Genomic DNA, 24,481 nt, shown 5'->3' on the forward strand with positions numbered 1-24,481 from the left:
CACATGTAAGCCACAAGCGCATCAACATCCCGGGCCTGCGTCGGACAGAGGCAGGGAGCAGTGGGAGATGGTGCTAAAGATTCAGTATTCTGTGAGCTAAATGCAAAGCTCTAAACATGCTGATGAGATGGGATTGTTTTTATTACGTAACTTCACTCTTTCAGCATGATGTTGATGGAAAATAATTAACCCGGTTTGTTCCAGTTGTATCAAAACAAATGTTACGTGGTTATCGCAAATGAAATGCACTGAAAAATCCGCAATGAATGGAATACATTACCATTATAAACATAGAAAAGAGAGGCACTATGTTGCTTTTAAATGATTCATATAAATAATATTAAAGGGCCTATCTTATGCAAAAAATACTCTTGTGAACTTTAAACCATATTATAATGCTTCAACCTCTTCAAAAACATACCCAGAATTGTGTTTTGATTCATTCACACATGTTTGAGTAGTCCTTTATTATTAGTCTCCATCTCCAAAGCTCAAAATAGTCCACCTTGTGATGTCATGAAGCACTTTTTTTCCAAACTAACACCTACCGTTTACTTTTTTCTTACATAGTGCTTTTCCAGACGTTCAGATTCACTTTACAATTATTACAATTATTCGTTCACTTGATACTCATACTAGATAATGTGGGTGAAGTATCTTGCCCAAGAACACAACAACAGCAGTTTTTGCCACAGACGCCCAACCATGGCACCTGATATTCCTATTGGTCTCTTTCAAGTGCAAACCAGGTGAGATCAGACTATGACAAGGAGGTTAGTTAGTCTTAGGCTCTGCTCTGTTCACTTGGTTTGGTAGTTCCTGGTTTGGCTCTTAGACTGGGTTTAGTCTTGGTCTTGTCCAGGTTTAGTTCTGGGTTCAATCACAGTTTAAGATGTGGTGAGTGCATGTGTGAACACAGTCTTATTGGTACATCATCATCATCAATCATATTTAATCTCTTACTTCATTCCATGGTAACTGTGGCCCTAAGTGTAGAAGTAGCCATTGAGTGTCCCGAGGGAGTGAATAAATAATGGCCTACTGTAGCTCTAATAAATGTTATGTGAATCTTGCATAATTGAAAAGGGAGACAGCAATTTAACAGTTTTAACTATTCATGTAAGTGTTATATTGGCCTCTCTTACTGATACATAAGTGTATAGAGGTGTGCAAAAATACTGAAATATCGATAACGTGGACTGCTGTATCGGTATATGTCCAAGAGTATTTTTTGGTATATGTTACTAAATTATTTTGTTACAGGGCTACAGTTTTGTTGCTTGTTTAGAGGAAGGAAACAGGGTTATGCAACACATTTGACATTTTCACTGTTTTGATGATTAAAATGGGCGTATTTCATAAGAAATTTGCACAAGAAGTGGTTTAACAAAGACTTTTAGTATCACAGCCATGATTTAGCCTTTGTTTTTTATTGAACCGTATCGAATTGATTTGAAATATATCGAATTGTGTCATGGCCTATGTATCAAGGTATGTATCGTATCAGCAACTTCTTAATGATATCCAGCCATATAAGTGTACCAGAAATATTTGAAATATCTTATCAATAACTACTGAAGAATTGTAAAATTAGTTTATTGGGTCATAAAATTCTCAAAATCCATGACGACAAACGGTAAATAACTTTTGTGTCTGTTTTTCTCTTTTCTTAGACTCCTCACACTCAAAGTTCTCAACAGTATCGTGCTGCTGGGGAAGTCCTGTGTCCTCATTAAGAGAGCCAACATGGAGGACAAACTTTATGAGCAACCTGCAGCTTCAGAGAGCACAGCCACCACAGAGGCAACACAGAATGACACAGAGCCAGCGCCGTGTTCTACTCCCACAGGTAATCACCATACACACTGAAAACCATGGCATTGTAGATGTTTTTTTATGCTGAGAATATCACAGTTTTCTTGGAGCCACAACCATTTTGATTATATTATGACTCGTGCACATTAGTATATATTGGCTTGAAAAGGTAAGTAAGATCATTATGCTTCGTCTGCCCACATGCGACATTGCCATAACTAGTAAAATTGCTGTAAATTCTAAATATCATGAGAAGCTAAACTAGTTAAGTTCACATTTTGCTGTGGTCCAAAATGATTCCTCTCTTACTTTATGCTTTCAAAACATTCAAATTAATCACAACTTTCAGAACACTTTTCATATTAGAGCGGAGTAGATAAAGCAACCAACATGCTAACGTGCACTTCCTTTATAACAGGGTGCAGACAGTATTCGTCTAACCCGGTGTTTCCCAAACTTTTTTTCTGCGCACCCATATTTTAAAAGTCACAAACCTTTGCGACCCTAGTCAATAGACATTATTTGTAAATCACAAAATAAAGGTGGACCATTATTGGACATTAATGAGAATATTTTATCGCGTCTCTCTGAACAATAAGTATTACTTAAGTTTTGAACAATGAAAAACAGCAATTGAACCAGCAATAAATTATATCCATAAATCGCCTATTTGGGCATTAAATGTAGCCCATTTCTTTTGAACCATCAATATTGGAAAAAAATAGTCAATAAAATAATTACAAAAAGATTATAAATTATACAAAACATGTCTTAACATTTCTAATGAGATAGGTGGGCCTGTTTGCGTTTTTGTAGCGCATTCCAGTCCGGGGTGCAGGAGGAGAGTGTAACATGCATGTCAGTGTCAGAACTGTATATTGTCGACCTACATGCTGATCGTGGCAAGGCAACCCAAAAAACATCGCAAATCAGTCTTTGGGAAACAATGGCCTAACCTATTTTGACCTCAAGAGCTGCTTATACAATATATCTGTACAAAAATCATGTATCAAAAGGCTGTTTAAACTCAGAGTATGACAGTGACTGACCAATAAGAGAAGCAGGTGGGGAAAAAGGCTGTGATCTGCCTTTTTTGGTGAACCTGACATGTCACGATTGACAAATTTTCTGTTCCACTCAAACAATTGCATTTCTGTTGTCATATTGCCCAGCCTTACCTTAAAATTTCTCTACACAGAAAGTGAAATAGTCCCACCATACGGTCATATATTCACTCAGAAGAGGCAGTTATTCCTCCCCTCACAGCTGTGTCCCAGTGGGAGAGTGCTGTGCTGGGATCCTGATGGTGCACTCTCTGTATGGTGTGGCATCAAATATCAAAGCTCCACCGAGCCTCTATTGATACTTTGCAGTTGATGTCGTCAACATCTCTTGGAGGTGTGACGCTAACTCTGGTCTCTGCTCTGTCTGAAACTTTGTTTTAACCCAATCTGACCAGAAGGAACTAAATTAGTTGGAACTGCAACCGTTGAGATTATTTGTGCGGTTAAACAAGTCTCTCACACATCAGATTAGTAAATTTCAGGTTTGTCACACTCACCTTTTTTTTGTTGAAAACCAAGTACCTAAACAGGACCATGAACACTCACATTGATCACATGCTCCTGAAAATGTGCTGTTTAAATGACTTTTGTATTTTTTTCTTCAGTTTTCAGACACACCGCCATAGAAATACATGCAGTACACCCCCGGTATGGTGTTACTGCACAGTATCAATTCATATTTTCTGCCTCTGCACAAAAACTGCCCCACTATAGGCTGAAGGCTTCAACATACTCATGGATAATGGGCACTGAGCTGGGGTTACATTAGGAATTCCATTATCTGTCATTATGTTTTAAGGAGGCCATAATTACAGTTTCACAATTAGTTTTTGACACCATGACTAAATAACAGGCTCTAATAGTCTATTAGACCTGAATAGATCGTCATTCTTCCACTATATGTAACTTTTCTGAATGATAACATGTTAATATGATATACACAGATATGCTTTTTGTCTTTGTGGTGTGGAAGTAGAGTGAAAGAAATTACTTGTTTAATTTTTAAGATAAAAAATACACAATATTACCACAAACATGCCAAAGTATGGCTGGTGATACGACAGAAAAATGTATCAGTGTAATGTATGATTTTTTTTTTTCCTCTTATTGATCAATCACAAGTTTAAAGTAAAAATAAATAAATACCTTTTTCAATATGAATTTCCTGAACTTAAACAGTACAGACTTTTTATCATTTGATACTTAAAGGTCCCATATTATGCTATTTTCTGATCTATGTTATAGTGTTGTTTCCTTATCAAAAACATACTGGTTGTGTTTTGTTTCATTCACACATGTTTAAAACTGGAGCCCTGCATTTTTAGGCACTGTGTTCTTCTCTCAAACTGAAAACACTATGTTCCACCTTATACAGGAAGTGTTCTACCATGTTTTTAGACTCCATACACCGTCATTAGAATCATTTAGGTAATTTCCATCGTGAAATTGCCAATCTCTACTCAGTTAAAGGTAAAAGGAGCTCTTAAGTTGAAAACTACCACTGCATGACATGACATTGTGAGCTTTGGGGATGTAGACCAGTGTTTCCCAAACTTTTTTTCTGGGGACCCATATTTTAAAAGTCACATACCTTCGCAACCCAAGTCAATAGACATTATTCGTAAATCACAGAATAAAGATGAATTTGACCAGTATTGGTCAAGTAACAGTCCAGTAACATTAATGAGAATTAAATGTAGCCCATTAATTTTTGTTTTCAATATTAAATTGAACCAGCAATACTGGAACGAAATAGCCAACAAAATAATTACAAAAAGATTAGAAATTATACAAAACATGTCTTAACATTTCTAATGAGATAGGTAGGCCTGTCTGCGTTTTTTGTAGCGCGTTCCAGTCCGGGGTGCAGGAGGAGAGAGCAACATGCAGATCAGTGCCAGAACTCTATATTGCAGACCTACATGCAAATTGTGACAAGGCGACTCAAAAAAAATCTCTTGCGATTCACCTGAGGGTCATGATCCGGTCTTTGGGAAACAATGATGTAGACAGACTAATAATAAACACTTACTCAAACGTGTGAGAATATGTTTTTGATGAGGTAACAGCATTATAACATCGCTTAAAGCTCAGTCAGTTTTGAGTAATATAAGACCTTTAAGAAAGTATGTGTGAGTATGTGAACAAATGAGAGAGAGACAGTCAGTTAGTAATTGTTTGGAAACCACTTTTATAGTTGCGTGTAATCAAAGTAACTAATTTTCTCCAAACCATGATTTATTTAGCGTATCAGATTATTCAATAAACCATGTTAGCTACAGATCCTTCATATCGTTGCTCTTTTCAGTGTGCTTGGGAAATAGCACAGTTGTCCCTTTTACAATAACAGTCACACAACAGTAGAAATGCCATCTGCTGTGATACCCCCTGAGGGCAGACAAGACTTATGAGCGCTCCTGCTTTAACATATGGTGAATAGGTTTTAATAAAGCTTACACATGTTTTTCTTACAAACTACTGAACCCAAATGACTCCATCTCCACTCCACTGCAACAATATACAACATGACAGCCACTTCTTGCAAGTTTGAAGTTTGAAGTTGTTGTGTCATGCTCCAGCTACTTGCCAAAATGAAAGAACAAAACTTAGCAAAATCATAAGTCATTGATAGCTGTATATGTGAGCAACAGCCTATTCAACCTCTTGCAATAGGCGACATTTTGAGGACTTTTGTCAGTTCAAAAGATAGAACTAATTTCAGTGTTGCTAAGTTTTCATCACTCTGAAACGCTTCGAGATTGTCTACAAGAACTATTGAAATGAAAGTATACAAAATGAATAAAAAAAAATGCTAAAACGTGTATTCATAGTTTTCAGTTTCCAGATTATATTTTTAATTGCTATGGCAACGCTGCTTATTTTTCATCACATTGAAACCTGTTGATATTGTCTGCAAGAACTATTGAAATGGTTGAAAAAAGAGTTGATTCAAATAACAAAGAAAAGACAGATACATGGGTTTCAGCTTTCTGTTTATATTCTTAATCGCTATGGCAACGGTGCTAGATTTTCATCACTCTGAAGCCCATTCGAAAATGTCTGCGCTCTTGGATTAATTTTACAGTCTTGGGTTAATTTTACTGTCTGTCATTTAGTTGTACATCTATGATCAACAGACCCATTTTTATGACACATGAACAGAATTAAGTCTTGAGTTTCTCCACAGTTTCAAGTACTACGTGACACCACACAAGACTGCCCTGATTAAATGTTTCTGATTACAGACACCTAACTACAGGGGCGCAGTTTGTATGTGAATACCTGTTTGAGCAGGGATGGGCACTTATTTTTTCCATGGGGTCAGAAACAGAAAATATTGTGGAGGGCCAAAAGTCTTAATTCAATTCTACATAATATTAACTGTATTTCTTTATAAAAAGCAGTAAATAACATTGTTTTGACAAGTTGGTAAGACTGGGAAGAGTTTATGTTATGACTAAGCAATGAAAAGTGATGTTGCCTTACAAAAAATGTCATTTAAAAAAACCTCTAAAATAAAACCAATGCAGCTTTAGTCCATGCATGAGATAAAATAATAAAATATGTTTATTTTTATATTTTGTAATTCCAAATTAGCTTAAACGGTCCAGTCGGTTTCAACCAAAACTGTACAATGCCCAGGTCTGATTTAGACCCATTACGCTGTTCTTATACCTCCAGACCCCACCCCTCTTCTTCCCTCCTGAATCAGTTGGTTAAATGGGCAAGTAAGGTGTTTGGCCGTCCTCAGAGCAGCCTGGACTCCCGTTACTCAAGACAGTTAGAGGATGTCTCAGAGTATTTTAAAAACGTGCAACATCCACTAAATTCAGAGTTTCAGGTGCTTCCCTCTGGTCAGAGGCTTTTAGTCCCAAGATCTAGAACGAAATGTTTTAAAAGGAGCTTCATTCGAGCTGCAGTTGCACTTTAACCTGATTCATCAGCCGGTTTCACTTCATGGAAACGTCTGACCTCACAGCATTAGAATTCATTCTCTCGACAGTAGCTGGGTACTTTTTTAAATTTAATCAATCACTGCTATTTGTTCATGACATATGTAATGCGCTGCTAACGGGGCTAACTGGTATATTTAGTTTTCCCCAAATCCAGTAGGAAGAAGGACAATAATGTCTTTCCCCTTGATAAAATTCACCAAACATTCTCTTTTGGCTTTAAATCCTCGATCTTGGGAATCTTTGCCAACACAGAATGTATGGCTCTTCGCTGATTGGCTGGTGCCCGGACTCGCAATTGCAAACAGTCTAGTGTATTTCGATTCCTGACCTAGTCGCTGGAGAGAAATGAAATTGAGCGGAGGCACTAGGTGATGCCAGCCTGGCTAATCGTACATATGAATAAACTGTAATCTATTTATCAATTTTAGCACATTGCATTGGAAAAATCATGTTTTTTTATATATATTTAATATTTATTGTGATTTTAGCCAAGTGTGATAGATTAATTTAATTAATTATTTATGGAACAAAGCCATTTTGCACTGGAGCACTGTAACAATTAATTTTGTAACTGCGTTTTTATTCGTGTTTATTGTATATAATGTGGATGAATGAAATGTGAAATGTGGGACCTGCCTCTCAAATCTGCAAAACAAATTTACCTATGAGTACGAATAAAGCAATTTGACCTAACCTAACCTTTAGTCCTCCAGCTACTGCCTAGTTTAAGTTAAAGGTGCATTGTGTAATTTTTCTGGTGGAGTGTCTCTCACCGGCTTATTTTTGTGGAGATGTCAGTGCTCTGCCTGGAATGTTCCACAGTGTGACATTAAACAGCTCTACCTTATATTTATCCAGTTACAGGTAGTTTTATAACTCAAAAATACCTAGAAAAACAGGCTTCTCGCTGTGAATTGAGTGAGCTCGCCTCTCTGCGGATCTGACTTGTATTTTGGTCTGGGTGATCTCCATGAAGATAGAAAGGATTAATACCATATTGTGAAACATTCCAGACAAAGCAATAACATTTACACAGAGAAAAGCTTTTGACGGACCCTCCACCAGAAAAGTTACACAATGAACCTTTAAGTTCTCTCATTTCTAATCCCTCTCGTCTGTCCTCCGCAGCCGAATCCGTGGAGGAGCAGCTGCCCGCCACGCCCCCCAAACCCCCCATCCCCATCTCCTGCCAGCCCACCCCGCGGACCGACCTCTTCCCGCCTCCCCTCATCGAGGTGCACGTCCCCGCCGTCGCCGCCACCTCCGCCATCACCATCACCGCGACCATTCCAGACAACCGGCCCTCCACCCCGCCGCCGGAGCCTGAGCAGCCCATCCCCTCGCTGTCCAAGGAGGAGGAGGGGGAACCAGGCGCCGACTCCGAACTGAGACAGAGGACTTCTAAGAAAGAGCTACTGGAGATAGATCGCTTTACTATCTGTGGGAGCCGCATTGACTAAAACTGAAGAGGGATGGACAAAATGTAGCGCTTAACCACTCAGGGAAGCCTGCCGGCAGCGGATTACAGTATTTATTATTGACAGTATCGGCAATACATAAGTTATTGGGTGGGTGATGTTGTTGAACTTAACTAATGGGTGAGAATGGTGAAAAAGGGTGTGAATGTGTAGCAGCTTTTTAACATAGATTTAAAGGTACACTGTGTAACCTTGTCACCATGGAGATAGATGTATGGCGTTGAACTAATAATATATCTTGCATTTATTCAATTAGGGATGCACCAATCTAGCTTTTTCAGTTCTGATTTTGAAACTATAGACCTTTTTCACAAAGGCCAGAAGTGTCGCAATGTAGGGTAACTGTCACTTACTTTAATGCTTTTCTGTTGCAAAATGTCTTGCGTATTTTGCACCAGCTTCATAAATCAACAAATCTTCATCCAACAAGGTCGACAAAGGAAATGTTCTGTCCGTGAAGAATTTATCCACAACTATCAAGGTAAGAAAGACGAAAACTTAAAGCGAACAACGACGAGCATTAGTGAACTACTCCTGAGCAAAACTAACATTATGGTCATGAATAAAACATAAGTAATAAGTAATTCGTGAATAAGTAACTTGTGAACTCAGACTGATTCTACAGTTAAAATTAAAAATCAATTTCATGTTGTAGATATTGGCATAGACAGAGAGATTTGTGCAGAATGAATGCTACAGATGTTCACAGATTACATGTCCAGCATTTAAACTGCACAAATCTCTCTGTCTATGTTATTATCTACATCATGAAATTGATTTTTAATTTTAATTGTAAAATCAGTCTGAGTTAACAAGTTACTTATGTTTTATTCATGACCATAATGTTAGTTTTGCTCAGGAGTAGTTCACTAATGCCAGTCGTTGTTCACCTTTATGTTTTCGTCTTTCTTACCTTGATAGTTGTGGATAAATTCTTCATGGACAGAATATATGAAGCTGATGGAAAATACGCAAGATATTTTCACAGATATTTTGCCATAGAAAAGCATTAATCGTAAGTGACGTTTATCCGTGCCCATATCCGATACTAACAGATACCAGTGTATGGATTGAAAACGTTTTCTCTCTAAAATGTTAACAAATGTTATCAAATTTTTATGCAGTCTTATTTATCCTGCAAGTCACTACTGAATAGCTTTGTATGGATTAAAGTTCAAACATTAGGAGCTGCCCTTGGCCTATATCAGTCAGTACATAATACCAGTATCTGTATCTGTGCATCCCTATATTCAATTATGGGTGTTTTTGTTTAGTTTTTTACTGCAAAGAAAATCATATATTCGTACGGTAAGCAAGACTGCCTCTCCAGTCTCCAGGGATAGTTTAATACTGTATTGTGGAACATTCTGGGGCAAAACAATAACGCCTTCATCTAGACTAGCAGGTGAGAAAAGTTACATGGTGTACCTTTAAGTGCTTGGTTAGTGGTGTTTTGGACCAGCAAAATGTGACACTTGAACTATGAGTAACTACTTGCCATGTTCAAGTTAAGTTTATTTTGACTCAGCGGCTTGAAGTGCAATATGCCTTGTACGGAGCTCTGTATGATTTTTGCACTTAATTTATTAACATGGCAAAAAGAATCTATTCAAATGAGCCGTCTCATTTGGATTACTTGGTCAACATTATTTCCACAGTGGTTCAAAGTTGAATTATAACATGAATAATCATAAATGCAATGCAATTCCTTTATATCTAATATGATATAGGGAGCAAAACTTTATTTTTAGCTTCAGAAATGCAAAGTAGTTTCGCTTATACTTCACACAAAAAAGAAAGACATTTTAGACTTTAAATAACTTTTGGTATACGTTTTATACTGAATTACTGAATTTTAAAATGTATGTATGGTATTCAGTGGAGCTCAACAGTCTGACCCACTTCGATGTCTGAATTCCTACATTTTCCTCATAGACTTTTCCAAGAAAATTTGATATTAATAGTTAAAAGGCATCGTGGTGGCTAAGCAGCAATGTACAAACCAATATCGTAACGCAAACTACAAAGTTTAAAACACAAAATTCTGTGAAAATGTTAATAATTTTGCCATTTATAAAGATTCACTGACAGAGTTTACATAAAAGTATAAGTCCTGTGGTCATTCGTTACCACGTAGCGGATTAACCCTGAGCAAGCTTTCAAACTTTTAATATCATAATTATTTAGTGTATGTAGAAAATGGTCCGTTTACCATTCGTCCTTTTGAATTTCAATGAAGAATGAAAAACAATAAAATGGGAAAACAGTTTGAAATCGTCTCAATTAAATTAACTTTAGACTTAGACAAACTTTATTGAGTCACAAGGGAAATGATTTGAACACAAGCGCTCACACATCACGATATAATAACAAAGAGTGAAAAATATATATGGTAATAATAAATTTCAAATAAGTAGCAAAAAAGATAGCAAGAGACAGGTGTCAAACAAAACAAAAAAAACTTTAATTCTGTTTTTTTTTTGTTTGACACTAAAATGGAATAATGAAATAAACAGTTTTCCCATTTTATTGTTTCCCTTCTTAATTGAAATTCAAAAGAACGAATGGTACACAGACCGAAAATGAATTGGAAATGTATTTCTGGAACCAGGGCGTGCGTGGTCACTGTTGAACTCCATTAGCTTACACTATTTAATGACAAGTCAAAACTTCATTTGTTTAAGTTTAATGTTGCTGAAAGAACAGATCTTCTCCATTCCACAAAGGTGAAGAACAGAGTGACCAAAAATGCCACTGCAAAATAATGTGTAAAAATGATTGAATGACAAAATGGTGTGCGTGAGCGTGTGTGTGAGTGATAGAGGGCACTAGCACTTCAGTACATCTACACAGGGAACCTATTATTTATAAATTAATGACTCAGCTTCTGCTAATTCAAATGTGCCACCTGTGACAACCCGTATTTACACATTTCTGCAAGATTAAGAATGTCATGTTTCAACTTGTTTTAATGAGAGTGGTGCCAATTTAACGTTTTTGCCTTAACTTCTTCAGCTGCCGAGCTTGTTGTAGGTTAAAAATGGTCTCAAACAAGTAGCTTCAATTATAATCTAAACTGTAAAATGTTCTAAAACTACAAATATGACAAACAATATGATGTAGCATGTTAATTAACACACAATTTATACCTGGATCGTTTTCAGGAAGTTTTTCCAAAGTATTCAAGATGCACTATGTAACTGATGATGGAGGTGCCACCTGCTTTTTTCCATGCAGCTGTTATTGCTTTTCCTGGAGTCCAATTCAAGCAAAGCAATAACATCTCCATGGAGACAAACCAGTAGCGAGCACTTTACTGCCCTACAAAGGCAAAAGACCTTAACTCATCAGAGTGGGAAACTGAGAAAAATGACTTCAAAGTTTCTGTTTTGTCCAGACAAAATTATAATAAGCAGGACTCCCAAAATTTGATAACTAGTTGCTCTAATGAGTAAATATTTGTATGCGACAGATACTGAGCTCAAAATTGACCTTTGACCCTTATTTGTCAGTTCCTGTTCTCTGCCTTTGTATCATGAACCAAAAATAAGGAGTCGTGCAAAAGGCAAAAGGCAGGGACTGACATGATCATTATTTGCTTGATTTTCTCTAGACTTCCATTCATTTTAAGAAAACCTCGCCAAGGTCGAGCCATCATGGTGTTTGTTTGAAATGATATAGAAGACCTTTGGATTTCATATTTAGTGCTGATCAGGATCGTGCGGTGACAATTACACAGTTAAACAGTTTGACAGATGAGTTACTTTGCAGTATAGTGTGTACAGTATGAGTAAATACATCAAATACTTTCACATTAAAGATAATTTAAGTATAATTGAATACAAAGGTTTATTTATTTAATGTGTTAAGACCCTGTGCCAAGGTCGCAACAAAAAGAAAGAGGCTAGAGGTTGGAAATATTTTATCAACTAAATCACAAACAAAACAAACACAGTCACTGCCTTTTGTCTTTGCACGACTCCTTATTTTTGGCTCATGATACAAAAGCAGAGTACAGGAACTGACAAATAAGGATCAAAGGTCGATTTTGAGCGAAATATTTTTCACGATATTTATTCACATGACAAAGGACGTCTCAAATACAAACAAAATATTAGGGCAGTATACCAGTAAAGTTACAGAGTACATCTTTAAGCAAGTTCAAGCCAACAAGCACCATTGCATATTAACTGTAAGAAGAAATGTACAATCAACCACAACGTTAACAGTCACCACTAAACCCAAAACTACCCATACCGAGAAACCTGAAATAACATTAACAGTATTTTCAAATGCGATTCATCAAAGTGTATAGAAGAACACATTTGGAGTCATGTTGTGGTACAGAGATGATGGCGGTATTGTTTACACAGATAAACACTGAGCCGTGTAGAGCGATAAGACACAGACGCTTTTATCTCTGTCACACATGGGATACGTTTCATTACATTTCATTTTGTGCTCAGAATGTTTTCGCACTGAATAACCGCTCTGTCTTACATCAGTTTTGCCATTAAAGTTTACATAGAAGTGATGGGAGCGATATATATGTACCTACAGGAATGCCTTTACAATATGCTTCAAAATACTGAACCGCATTTCAGTTTCTACAGATTTCTAACAGCAGTTTACAATGCCAAATAGTTATCATACAATATGTCATTGATGCTAAACTGCCAAATGTTCACTTCACTACACATTTGTGTTTACTAAACTCTTTAAAAGTATTATGTAAGCATGTACTGCATGGCATAAGTGCATCTGAAATCACAGTAGTCAACATTCTGCAAAAGTTCATGGAGAAAAAAAAATGCTCTGTGCCAAAAAATCTGAAATTTGGGGTAGAAATTTTGTAGAATATGCCGTTTTTAGAATGAGATTACTGTTTTAGATTGATGACACTAAAAAATTAATAAATTACATATAAAATACATTTAAATGCAGACGATTTATTTAGCATTGTTGATAAAAAGATGTATATACTTGTAAGTGGTTCTGTTTTCAGAGCCTTGAGTGGTCTTCTTTACACAAGTGTGGCCCTGGTTTCATGCACTTTTATGGGGTTGTGTTAGCGGTGTTCCTCAGCAAGTTCTCACACACTGCCTGCTTTTTATCTGCTTGGTTTACTGTGTATTTAATTAATGACATTTATATTGTGTAAAGTATTTGTTTATTTGGATTAATTAAAGTTGGTTTGTTAATAATTAGTGTGTTCTTTGTGAATCCTGCACATCATTTGACAAATTAGGCTCCATCTTGGCTTTGGGGTGAATAACCTTGTGGGACAGTAGTTGGTATGCCTCACAGAGAAGAAAAAGAAGGTTGTGAGTTCAATTCCTAGACCATGTGACTGGATGGCTTTCCTCTTAGTTTCCCCCACCAATCTCAAAGTACATATATGTTTTATGTTTTCTAATTATTAAGGCAGGTACGAAGGGCTTTTTTCTGGCAGCTTGAACTTTTATTTAAAAAAAATAGTCTTACAGGTTACAGTTAATTACCTCTGCTATGGAAGATAATTTGTTTCCGTCAGATTTAGAATTTTAGATACCATTCAATTTTTCACTTTGAATTTTTTAACTCTGAAAAAAACATGTTTGAATTATTTTAATTCTGAATGGCAGCTGATGAAATTTTAAGTGTACATTTTCAAAGTGTTTAAAATTCAATTTTTAAAATGAAAAAAAAAAAAAAAATTCACCTTTTAAATATTCAGCACAAGCCCTCTAATTCATCATAAAATTTGCAACAAAGATCCAAGATGCCAAGGCAAAAGCAATCGATTCAAAGTGATCAATCTAATTTTGTAACAAGTAGGAAATGATGCAGTGAACCGATCTGATTGGTCAGAATTAGCCTCATCCAAACATCAAACCCCGCCCACAGGTGAGACTGGCCAATAGGAAACTGCCTCTGTCCTCCTCACTCACACATTGATTGCTTCTACCTTGTCATCTTGGATCTTTTCACTGTGAATTTCACACTCTGAATTTTGACTGTTGAATATGAGGGCTTGAAAATATTTGTGCTGTATATTTAAAAAGGTAATTTTTTAAATGTATTTATTTATTTATTTACTTATTTTTTTTATTTAAAACATATTTAAAAAGTATACTTAAAATTTCAGCAGTAAAATTCAGAATAAAAATCATTCAAACATCTTTTTTCAGAGTTAAAAAATTGAAAGTGAGAAATTCAATGGTATTTAAAATTCAAAATCTAATGGAACAAATTATCTTCCATACTGTGACATGTCATGTTTTTTGCCCTTGTCCAACCAGGCAGTCAGATTCTATATTTTACCACAGGTCTCTGCACTGGCTCCTGTGGCTCAGAGAATAGACTTTAAAGCTGTCTATGCCCCAGCACTGTCAAGCCCGGGGGCCAAATTTGGCTCGCAATATAATTATATTTGGCCTGCAAGATCATATCAAATATGTATTAGAGCTGGCCCGCCGGCTCCAGATAGACTATAGCGATCTTATTTATTTAAAATGTTGTATTTTATATTTTGCTTGTTCTGGATTCAATGTTTAAGCAAAACTATTATTAAACATTTTTTTAAATAAGAAAAAGTTTAACATTACATAACGTGAAAGAAGAGAAAACATGCAGATGTTGTTGAAATTTTTCAATAAACATTTAGTTTGGCCCATGACTTAGTGCCAGTTTTTAATTATGGCCCTCTGTGGCATTTGAGTTTGACACCATTGCCCTAGCGCCAGGGTACATCTCTGACATGTTAGTGCCATATGAACCATCTCACACTCTGGGGAGCTCAGAGACCAGCCCAGAGTCAAGACTAAACATGGGGAGTCAGTGTTTCAGTTTTATGCAGCTAAAACCTGGAACAGTCTTCTTGCTATACAAATAAACTTGCCTTGTCTTACCAAACATACAATAAATGGAAAGATAAGCAATTTTGTTTAGTGAAATCTTTAATACAGTGATGTTAACTATGTTGTGATGATTTGAGTAGTCTGATCTGTCATACACACTTTAAGTAGTACAGTAGGACTCCTGAGAAAGATTTGGAGCAGCGGTCATTCACTCTCTCCTGACAGCTCATCCCGTGTGTTATTGTAGGTAGGGTTAAATGACATTGTGCTATGGGGAGCACTGTTAATCCTTTAGACAGCAGCTCTGACCTGTCCCAGAGAAGTGTGCTCAGAATATCCACACATTCTTAGAGCCGTAAGCTGCTTATGCTGCAGACAGAGACAGTGGAGACAGCTTCGAGCAGCTCTCAGGCACTTTTACCAAGACCAGTCTGGGGGATGGATCAGGGAGTACCAAGCTCTGAGTGAGGGACCACGAGTGAACAGGAGAAGAGTGCGGCTGTTAAGAAATGTTTAGTTTTTCAATATAATAAAAATGTACAGAAAATGAAAGGACCTTGCACTGTAAGAAGTTGTGCACATGATAAAAAGCTGCTAACCGAAATGAAAGGCAATTTGAATGTGAGTCGTATGATCATAAAATACTAGCATTTATAATAAGTTCAAATCATTTTATTGTAGATAGCAGCTGATCTTCAACATTCCCTGAGGCTGAAGCTAACTAGAGGCACTGCTCTGCCTGAAGCTCTTTTACTCAAGTTCGACTTTAATCTTTTTTTTTTTTTAAACACCTTTTAACTAGGCATGTAATTATAACTGAAATATCGTGATATCGTATCATGAAAAGTCTCACAATAATATCATGGGTTATCACAATATATCAAACCCCAAGTTCCTTTGCTTAAATGCATGGTTTTATAGTAGCAACAGCTTATAAACATAGGGAACTACATATCCCATGATTCATTTCAGTGCAGACATTAAGGAATATGTTTTTTACTTGAATTCTTGGGATTATGACGGAAATAATTCACACCAAAATCTTGTCAAGGTATTTTAAAAGCAAAAAAGTGTCCCATCTACAATTATATTAGCTTCTTCCAAAATATCGCAATAAATATCTTAAAGTATATACATATATACATAGTAGTAGTAGATTATTTGGTAATTTTGCAGCACTACAAAACAAAACAAAACAAAACATAGACTACAAATCCCATGGATCATGACCAAAACAGTACTTATAATGCCAAACCCTTTTAAACAATGACAGAATTCATTTACAATTTCACTTACGACTTACTGTACATATAAGAGACAAAATATAAATTAAAACAAACAAAATTTTATACATAATTCATTCCAGAGCTCTATATATTTCAAAACATAAAGCTTTATACTCTTTTTGAAGGCTTCTACAGTGTTCATCACTCAGATTGTTCCATATACTAACCCCTCGAACAGAAATACAATCACTTTTTTTTTCTTAGTTCTTATCTTCATTTTTTTAAAAGATGCTCGTTTTGTTGTTGTTGTTTTTCCATTTATGGTCGTAAAAACTAATAATAATGTTAACAAAGGCACAAAATTTATCGTTTATGATCTTATCAAAATTTTAAAAAAAAGTATTGTTAAAGAAAATGTTAAAGAAATACATACATACGCACTAGATAGATAAGTTTAATGTCATACTGCAGAACATGCTGTATCCATGGAGACCAGCAGGTGGAAGACCCTCCATCAGAAAAGTTACATGTTGCACCTTTACACTGCAATAGAACACATTTTACACATGAGGGTATGATTATATTTCATCTATGTGTTATATTGTTGTAAATAAATGTAGATATAAACACAATACAACATCAAAACTAATCAAACTTCTTCTGTCTTCAAACTTCAAAACCTCAAACTTCTTCAAACTTCTTCTGTCCTATATTGACGATAACATGAGAGAATCCACCATTTTGAGTCCTATACATTGTGCATTGACATTTAGGTTCCTCCCTCTGTAATAAATGATCCGGACCGCCGTCATGGCCGTCCCATCAGAGCGGGTCAGCCTCCACAGCGCAGGTCCTGTACTCCCACTGATCAAAGGCCCCTGCATAAAGGGCCCCTGTGTGGAGGAGCCGGGGCCCCATCTGCTCCATACCACATGACACACAACAGTCTCTTTGTACAAACAGGGAAAAGGAAGACTGGCGCCCACCTGACCACCACTCGGCCAATCGGAGCGTCTGGCTGCAGCTCAGGTATGCCCTCAGGTCAGAATGGAGGTCAAAGGTCACGAGGACAGTGCATTATCTGTTGTTGTTTGGGAATGGTGGGGTAGGAAGTGAATTGTGTAAAACTATATGTTTTATTTAATAGACAATGGCTAGTAGGCTTTTACTTGGCTATTGCTTAGAGATGCACCTTTGGGTTTAGTCAGTGTGCTCTGCTTAATGCTCTAGAGGATCAAATTTGAGTCAGTAAAGTGAAGCAGTAATCATTTAAAACCAGTAGTGTATTTGCAGTTACACTTAACATGTCCGGCTAAAACTGAGACTAACTTGCTTCTGGTCCACTTGAAAACAGAACTATAGGAAAAATATTTAATAAAAAAGCGAAGGAGATTAATTTGTAATTTGTAATATTCTAGTTTTAAATCACTGATCAACTTAAAGCTGCAATATGTAACTTTCTAATTGCATAATATTACATAATTAGAAAGAAACCATAGGCCTACCCTAGAAAATTCACCACGGAAATAGATTTTATGCCATACTGTGGAAGATTATAGCCAAAGGGATAAAATGCAGGAGGAGGGCCTCCTCAGGCCAAATATAAATCAGGTTTGTGGAAGCACAAGTCCTCTCAGATGTATGTTTTAAATGCAATCAAAAAACAAAATGTTCGAAAATTTCATTCATTATTTATCAAGTTATGAAATAATTAATGAATGTATTATCATATTATAATAATTACTTCTAGCCATGTTACCTGAAATATATAATAGACTCAAGTTGCAGAAAACGTGTGACTTAACGTTGAATAATTTAATGTTTGTTGGACTATAAAGCAGTTTGTTATTAGATTAGATTTATTGTCATTGTATAAAATACAATGAAACTTCGACAGAGCAAAACAGCAGAAGTAAAAATGAACACACAGTGAGACACATTCTCACATCCATACCAATAAAAATATTAAATAAATAAATAGATTATTGCACTGAGTCCCTTCAGGCCTTTTATCTGTGCCTATGTGCTTGGAGCAAGTCCACTGCTCGTGGGTAGAAGCTGTTGCACAGCCTTTTTGTGTGTGAGGGGAGTTTGAAGCCTTCGAGTGGGGAGAGTGCAGAAGAGGCAATTGGGGTCCTGCAGGATGTGGGAGGTGCGTGTGTGAATAGGTGAGGAACAGATGGTGGCCAGGTCCGGGATAGAGGATTCCACCACCATCTCAGCTGTTCTCACCACTCGCTGCAAGTCCTTCTTTTCAGCAGCTGTGCAGACTCTGTACCATGATGTGCAGCAGTATGTCAGAATGCTTTCGATGGTACACCTGTGGAAATTGATCAGCAGCTTCTGGAAGGGCCTATTGCAGTGGAGTGTTTGCAGAACAATATTATTTATTAATATGGTTGATTTGGGATTTATATGATCATCATGGACTTCTTATTTCTCATAAAAAATAACAGTAATTTACAGTTTGCAACCACACAATACATATGCTTATATATATATGTATGTACATATGTGTCCAGCAGGAGGAGCCCTTCCATCTGGACCGTCCCTCTCTCTCAGAGCGCGCTCACGACTCACTCCAATGACGCTGCGCGCTCCCGTGGCCCACACACAACAGTCGCTAGAGACGCTGCTGGAGTGGAGACAGGACAAGTGCACTCAGCCACTACATCCAACCTATATGGGACCGAACAGCGACGTGGAGCGAACACCGAGAATCCTCACCACACCAGCCCGCTTTGGGAGGCTCTGAGCTCGGGAGAGACGATGCTCAAGGCGGGGGTCTCCCCGGGCAGCACCACGTAACGAGCTGCTAACTGGACTTCACATCACGACGTCGGTTTTACGCATAATTTCTCGATCGAACCAAAGCGTAATTCTTCGGACTCCACTTTTACGCACGGGTGGAGTGAGCTGGGCACGATGTGGAGGTTAGGTGTGTGGTGGTGCTGTGGGGGCTGGTGGTTCGCGGGGAGCTTGAATCAGAGACGGACTTAGGGAGACTTCCCCCGCCGGAAAAGTTGGATTTCGGCTACGTCCCCGCGGGAGTTTACGAGACTCTGGCCCATTACGAACCGGGACCAATCGGGATTCTGTTTCAGCTGGTGCACGCTTTTCTACACGTGGTACAGCCCAACCCGTTTCCACACGGTAAGAATTTATTTCATTGGCTATTTTTGGCGTGTTAATTACCGTAGGTTTCAGTGAAAGTGTGTGGGGATGTTGTGGTTTGACTGGACTTGCCTACTTGGCACCAAATAGCGTGAACTTGACCCGAGGCTTTAGAAGTGTGCCACTGACCAACTGTGGCTGTGCGTTCTGTCAAGATAAATTAACATATGTGAGCTCCAAGTATTTACGTACAATACTTATGCACCAAAATCAAAACTGTCGGGCTAAATGTGTTGTCTTCCAAGTAAACCAAATTAAAGTAGCATCACTTATGTTAAAGGTGCATTGAGTGACCAAATGTCTCTATTTACCCAGTACAGTCCCAGTTTTGAGCCTGTGTCCTCTGTCCCATCAGATTCATTCAAAACCAGTGATTTGTCCCAGTTTTATACAAGAAATGTCCCAAGTGTCCCTACTTTTGCCTTAAACTAAGATTAACCAGGACAATATCAACTCCAAAACAGGACTATCACAATTTTTGAATAATCTGATCCCCGCCAACAGTAAAGAGGAGCATAAATTGTCATTTGTTGAGCCAAAATACAGAAAACTATGTTTGCGAATGACCATAAAGCAAATTTTAGAATTTTGGTCACCCTAAAGGTGCACTATGTAAATTTTATGGTGGAGGGTAGAATACACCTGCTTGTCTCTGTGGCTTTTTTAACAATGTTCCTCAATATGACATTACACATCTCTTGTATTTTTCCAGTAACAAGTGTAAAAAAAGAACGCCTCTCTTGGTAGTGTTCTCTGCTTGTCTCTGTGGAGATGCACACAGGGGAACTTTTCAGGAAAAAGCAATAACATCTCCAGGGTGACAAGCAAGAGGCAGACACCACACCACCAGATATTGTTACATGATAGTGCACCATTAACTCGTTTCCATGGTATCAAAATATTATGGTGTTAAATCACTGATAAATACAAAATTCATTTGTATATTAAAGCAGGCATATGTTGATTAATAGTCTTTTACACTGCATCACCTTGCTAATTTTCTATCTTTTAAAACAATTGCTATTTTATGATTGTAGAAAGCTAGTTTGAATCATCTGTGTGGTGAACCAGACCAGATGAACCAATGTGGGGCTGCAGACTCTGCCAGGTTTGGCATTACTGGACCACACTATCCACCAGTGATGAAAAATGGGGCTTGCCATAGCAAAAATCAAAACAAAAATTCCAATCTTTGAATCAAAAGGCCTCAAAATATCACCCATAAACTGAATGGATGAAACCTTTGAATACAATTTGTAATATTGCACAGTTGTTGCTTGGTTATCTATTTTGCTTTGAAGGCTGTTGTTGTTGTTGTTTATTGCCATAGGCTGCCATATAGAAAGTGAGCATGGGTGCACTTCTGGCTCTATTGACTCTGGCTCCAATTGACTTTATATCAAAAAAAGTCATCCCTCTCTCTGTAACTGTTGTTGTCAAGCTTGTGTTTTTGGCCTAAAAATATTTGTATTAACTTACTCTATACACGATCATGCTGTTTTTATTTTGATATTGTGCCTGTAAATAAATTCATATTCCTAATATGTAACTCAACTCCAAATTCACTCCTTTAACTGCTAGCCTCGTGAGCTTCATTTGACTAAAATATGAACATCTTCTCAAATCATGTCTGGGGGGTTGACTCAGCTACTATCTGCAAAACATTCTTTGACTGACTAGCGTACTAAAGTGCTCACACGTAACATTGGTGCAGTGGGTCATCCAGAGGGTTATCAGTGCTAACCTCACACGAGCATGCTGCTGTTGTATCCCTGAGCAAGACTCTTCACATTGCAATGATTATCCTCCAGTTTCAGTACATGTAGCATCAAATCCCTTTACTTCCACAAATCTCCTGTCATTTCAGCATTAACCAGTTAGCTTCCCATGTCCAAAATTAGCGTCTAGAATCATGTTTTCAATACAGACATTTTGCAGATTAGCTGTGCCGCGAGTCACCTTGTTAATGACCTAATCCCATAATCCTTTGCTCCATATGTTGTTGGCCCTTTAAAGTTCTAGTTACTCACCAGTGCTGGCCTGTAATCCACTGCCCATTCAGAGAAATGGGAATCTAAGTGGAAATAAAATCATGCGTCGAGTCTGCTTTTCGTCATCTTGGGTTCAGCGCCTCGGGGATTTCGCTAATAATTTTGAGTTCATCAGCAACTTGTCAGCAAAGGTCATGTTTATTCATAGTAAGCCTGCACAATCTAGGAAATATATCTACAGTATGTTTTAATAATAGGATTCTGTTCAAAGCTCTCCTTGAACACGCATCCAGTATTGATCAAAAGACTGAAATATGAATTGAGAAACTAATAACATTTCAGAATATGTTTGTACAGATCTAAACAGCAGGGTTAGCAGATTTAATATGAAACAATGGTACTAAAAAGTTGCTAGAATTGTAACTGAGAAGAACTGAGTAAAATGGGCAGTTGCTTTGTAGCATTATTCATCCACCAGTTTCACTTCGTGGAAACTGTCTGACCTCGCTGCATTAGGATTTGTTTGCTCGATGGTAGGCGGGTACTTTTTTTATTTAATCAATCGCTGCTATTTGGTTGTGACGTATGTCATGTGGCGCTAATGGGCAAACTGGTTATTAAGCTTTTCCCAAATCCTGTAGGAAGAAGGGCAATAACGTCTTTCCCATTGTTAAAATTCACTAAACATTCTCTTTGTTCTGGCTTTAAATCCTCGATCTCACTTTGTCTACTGTTGTGCCGTACCACAGAAGGGATCGAGACAGGAGCTTGAGTTTGACGTCATGGCTTCACAGCTCTTCACTGATTGATTGACTGATTGATTCACTGATCAAGAAATGAACTTGAGGCACTAGGTGGCACCAGCCTGGCTTGTTGCGTTGTAGGGTTGTGGACAATGTTCGTATTAACCCGCTTTACATGATCCTAGTGTTTTTATTTTGCCTTTTGTCAATAAATGTAGTAGTTGGCTAAAAATCAATTAGTTGATTATCATTCAGGCAAAAACAACTATTAATGCAAGAAAAAAAATTACTTGGAAACACTATATTTATATAAAGACAGATTAAACTTGTGAATCATGAGTTTAATCTGCCTTTTAACACATAAATACCAAAACTTATCAAATCTTCAGCTAGCTCAGTAACTAACTTTTTCTGTTGTTGTCCAATATAAATCCTTCGAATCAAAATAAAAAGATTAGTTAACCAGTTAATCGACCAAACAACTAAAGGCCTGCAGTGCTATTACGTTGTGTTTTGGTGCTTAGTTCCAATGAGAGTTTTTGTAACATCAAATTTACAAATGAAGTACTTGTTAAAACACATTTATTTGCAGTTGCATTTATTTTATTTTTATTTTGAAGAATTTGTTCTAATTTCATTGGTTTAAATGGAGGACAATGTGGACTTTTTAGAAATGCTGTTGCTTTGGTTACTGTTTGTCATATCAGAGAAACAGTTATATAAAAGTGTGTGTCCTTGGGTGTAAATCATTTGAAGTGTTTTACTCATTGTGTTTAGTGGACAGTGCGTCCTTCACTCAAGAGCACAGACTAATGTAACAGCTTAAGAACAGAACACTCACTTGAGTTCTCCAAGCCCAGCTGCTTTTCTGATGATATGGTCCATTTTGTTTTGGGATTGGAGAACAGGTGGTTTTTTTTTTTTCCATTTTGGATTTTCTATTTCAAAATGGAAATGAAATGGACAGCAGGTAAAAGGAGCTACAGTGTGGTAAACGATTGAATTGATTTAGGCCCTTGTATTAACACTTTTAAAGAACACACATATGGTGCTTTTGTCTGCTATATACCTTAGTACTGGTGCTTTTCTTTGCACAAAATACCCTGATATTTGCTTGCCTTGTCCAATCCATTACTGTACACTAGAGAAAACCACTTGTAAACATCAAACATGCAAACACATCGGTACCTAACAAATATATCTTAATTTTTATGAATCAGAATATATATGCAAGCATTTGGTAGGACACTCCGTTCAAATGCTAAGTTTAGATGAATAATTATAATTATTATCTTACCTTCACGTGTCCTTCCCATTACGACGACAGGTATGCTATCCAGCTATCCAGATAATTAGCTTCTCTCCCGATTAAAAAATAATAACTTTGGATGAGCAGACAGTAGAGCAGTAACATATTTAACCAACAGATGCTGTTATTAAATCACAATATTTATCTAAAATGACTTAATAAAAGAAACAAGTCTGCTGAATGGGAGCTGAAGTTGCCGTAAACATCATCACAACAAAGAGCTGTGCTGCTGTCAACACCAGCGATGGATATCTCCACATCACACTAGTGAGCAGCAGATACTTAAAGCCACAGTATCAAGTGTAATTTCTAGTTGTAGTAAACACTAATATGTGATTCCATCCTTTATTCTTCATTACAAAACCCAGTTGCTTTAAATAGTTTGTTCTTGGTAAGCTGCTGTGTTATATTTTAAATATATCGAGATAGTTTTTAAACTCGATATGAATTCTGACATATCGTATATATCGATATAATGCTTATATTAAATTTAGAATTCGCCGCTTCGCTTGTTTGTCTTCTCTCTCGCTGATTTTGTTCGCTCGTGTCTCCTTCACTCCTCACTATCGCCGTGAACGCCGAAAGTTGGTGCCAGTGAAAAGCTTCAAGCACCACGAACCTTTTCCACCATTTACAGACAAAACCATCAGCAGCACATCCTCATATTCCACCGAGTCGCGTCCTTTAGCCCGAAAGAAGCTAAACGAGCTGAGCTGCATGAGAAGTTCGCTGTTTATGCAAATGAGCCATGCGCTTAAGTTTCGTTTCTGTAAAACGTAAACACACGTGCGCAAAACTGCATTAAACACATTATAATGTCAAAATAGCTGATGTGGCTCTAGAGTCGTTGTGCTTTATATATTGTAAAGTTTAGTAATGTAAAGTT

The 24,481-nt window shown here is 37.2% G+C and overlaps 2 protein-coding genes across 2 annotated transcripts in view; both read left to right on the plus strand.

Moving 5' to 3' along the window:
- tapt1a (transmembrane anterior posterior transformation 1a) overlaps positions 1-13,517 on the plus strand; it is a 30,547-nt gene extending 17,030 nt beyond the window's left edge. The window contains exons 13-14 of the mRNA XM_020917653.2: positions 1,674-1,849; positions 7,964-13,517. Coding sequence (XP_020773312.2) covers positions 1,674-1,849; positions 7,964-8,295 — 508 coding nt within the window. The 3' untranslated portion in view covers positions 8,296-13,517. The remainder of the gene's footprint in view (positions 1-1,673; positions 1,850-7,963) is intronic.
- A 5,040-nt stretch (positions 13,518-18,557) lies between these two features.
- The window catches only part of prom1a (prominin 1a), a 121,147-nt gene continuing 115,223 nt past the window's right edge, over positions 18,558-24,481 (plus strand). Inside the window, exons 1-3 of the mRNA XM_055159627.1 lie at positions 18,558-18,670; positions 18,904-19,175; positions 19,295-19,531. Of these exons, the coding sequence (XP_055015602.1) occupies positions 18,558-18,670; positions 18,904-19,175; positions 19,295-19,531 (622 nt within the window). The remainder of the gene's footprint in view (positions 18,671-18,903; positions 19,176-19,294; positions 19,532-24,481) is intronic.

This window comes from Boleophthalmus pectinirostris, unplaced genomic scaffold, assembly GCF_026225935.1.
Source record: "Boleophthalmus pectinirostris isolate CB_2022bp ecotype Guang Dong unplaced genomic scaffold, ASM2622593v1 HiC_scaffold_23, whole genome shotgun sequence".
Lineage (NCBI taxonomy): Eukaryota > Metazoa > Chordata > Actinopteri > Gobiiformes > Gobiidae > Boleophthalmus > Boleophthalmus pectinirostris.